Source organism: Gallinula chloropus (genome assembly GCF_964237585.1).
Source record: "Gallinula chloropus genome assembly, chromosome: 25".
Taxonomy (NCBI): domain Eukaryota; kingdom Metazoa; phylum Chordata; class Aves; order Gruiformes; family Rallidae; genus Gallinula; species Gallinula chloropus.
Genome location: NC_140110.1, coordinates 7,296,479 through 7,297,709, shown reverse-complemented (window position 1 = coordinate 7,297,709; position 1,231 = coordinate 7,296,479). Strand labels below are relative to the sequence as shown.

Genomic DNA, 1,231 nt, shown 5'->3' with positions numbered 1-1,231 from the left:
GCAATGAGGCTTGGAGGATCAAATTTGACTTTTCCTGGGCAATGGCCTCATCATCATCACCATAGCCTGTGACCACCACCTCCACACCCCCATGTACTTCTTCCTCCTCAACCTCGCTGTTCTTGACAGTGGCTTCATCTCCTCCACTGTTCCCCAATCCCAAATGGCCTATGACCGCTACGTTGCCATCTGCCACCCCCTGCACTATGGGACCCTCCTGGGCAGCAGAGCTTGTGTCCACATGGCAGCAGCTGCCTGGGGCAGTGGGTTTCTCTATTCTCTGCTGCACACAGCCAATACATTTTCACTGCCCCTCTGCCATGGCAATGCTGTTGACCAGTTCTTCTGTGAAATCCCCCAGATCCTCAAGCTCTCCTGCTCAGATGCCTACCTCGGGGAAATTGGAGTCATTGTGTTTGGTATCTGTTTAGGTATTGGGTGTTTTGTGTTCATTGTGGTGTCCTATGTGCAGATCTTCAGGGTTGTGCTGAGGATCCCCTCGCAGCAGGGACGGCACAAAGCCTTTTCCACCTGCCTCCCTCACCTGGCCGTGGTCTCCCTGTTTGTCAGATCTGGTATGTTTGCCCACCTGAAGCCCCCCTCCATCTCCTCCCTTGTTCTGGACCTGGTGTTGGCATTTCTTTACTCAGTAGTTCCACCAGCAATGAACCCCCTCATCTACAGCATGAGGAACCAGGAGCTCAAGGATGCCATGTGGAAACTGATGACTGGTTGTTTCTAAGAAACAATAAACTGCTCATCTTCCGCATATTGCTGCCCATGGAACTCATTATGACCAGCCTTTATTCTGTAGTGGTTTTAGTTGTTGGGGTTTTTTCCTTCTATTTTGACTGTCATGTAATTGCATGTTTCATGTTCATCCCATTTCAAACGTAGCACCTTCTGGTCTTGTGTGACCCAGATGATGAGTAATGACGAGCTGTGCTCTCTTTGCATCATATCTGCCTCCAAAGGGCTACAGTTTTTTCTTTCTTTTATTTCCCCATAAATTTTTAAATAATTTACCTCACATTTCCATCAGCTGAATCACTTGTCTGGAATGGCTTTCCCACTATGACAGAATGGGAATTTCCAGGATTGGGACCCATGGCAGCAGAAGAAATGTTCACCTGTCCCTGTACCTGCATTACCTCCAGGGTGTTTCTTTCATCTCCCCCATAATTCAGGTGTTTCCACCTGTCCTGATGATACAGCCATGACTAAGAACATC

At 48.4% G+C, this 1,231-nt stretch overlaps 1 protein-coding gene across 1 annotated transcript; it reads left to right on the top strand.

Annotated features, from left to right (window-relative positions):
• Positions 1-163: 163 nt before the first annotated feature.
• On the top strand, positions 164-742 carry LOC311200952 (olfactory receptor 14C36-like; the record flags this gene model as incomplete). The annotated part of the gene is made up of 1 exon (XM_084275254.1): positions 164-742. One exon carries the CDS (start codon positions 164-166, stop codon positions 740-742), a length of 579 nt encoding a protein of 192 aa, XP_084131380.1.
• Between the last annotated feature and the right edge of the window lie 489 nt (positions 743-1,231).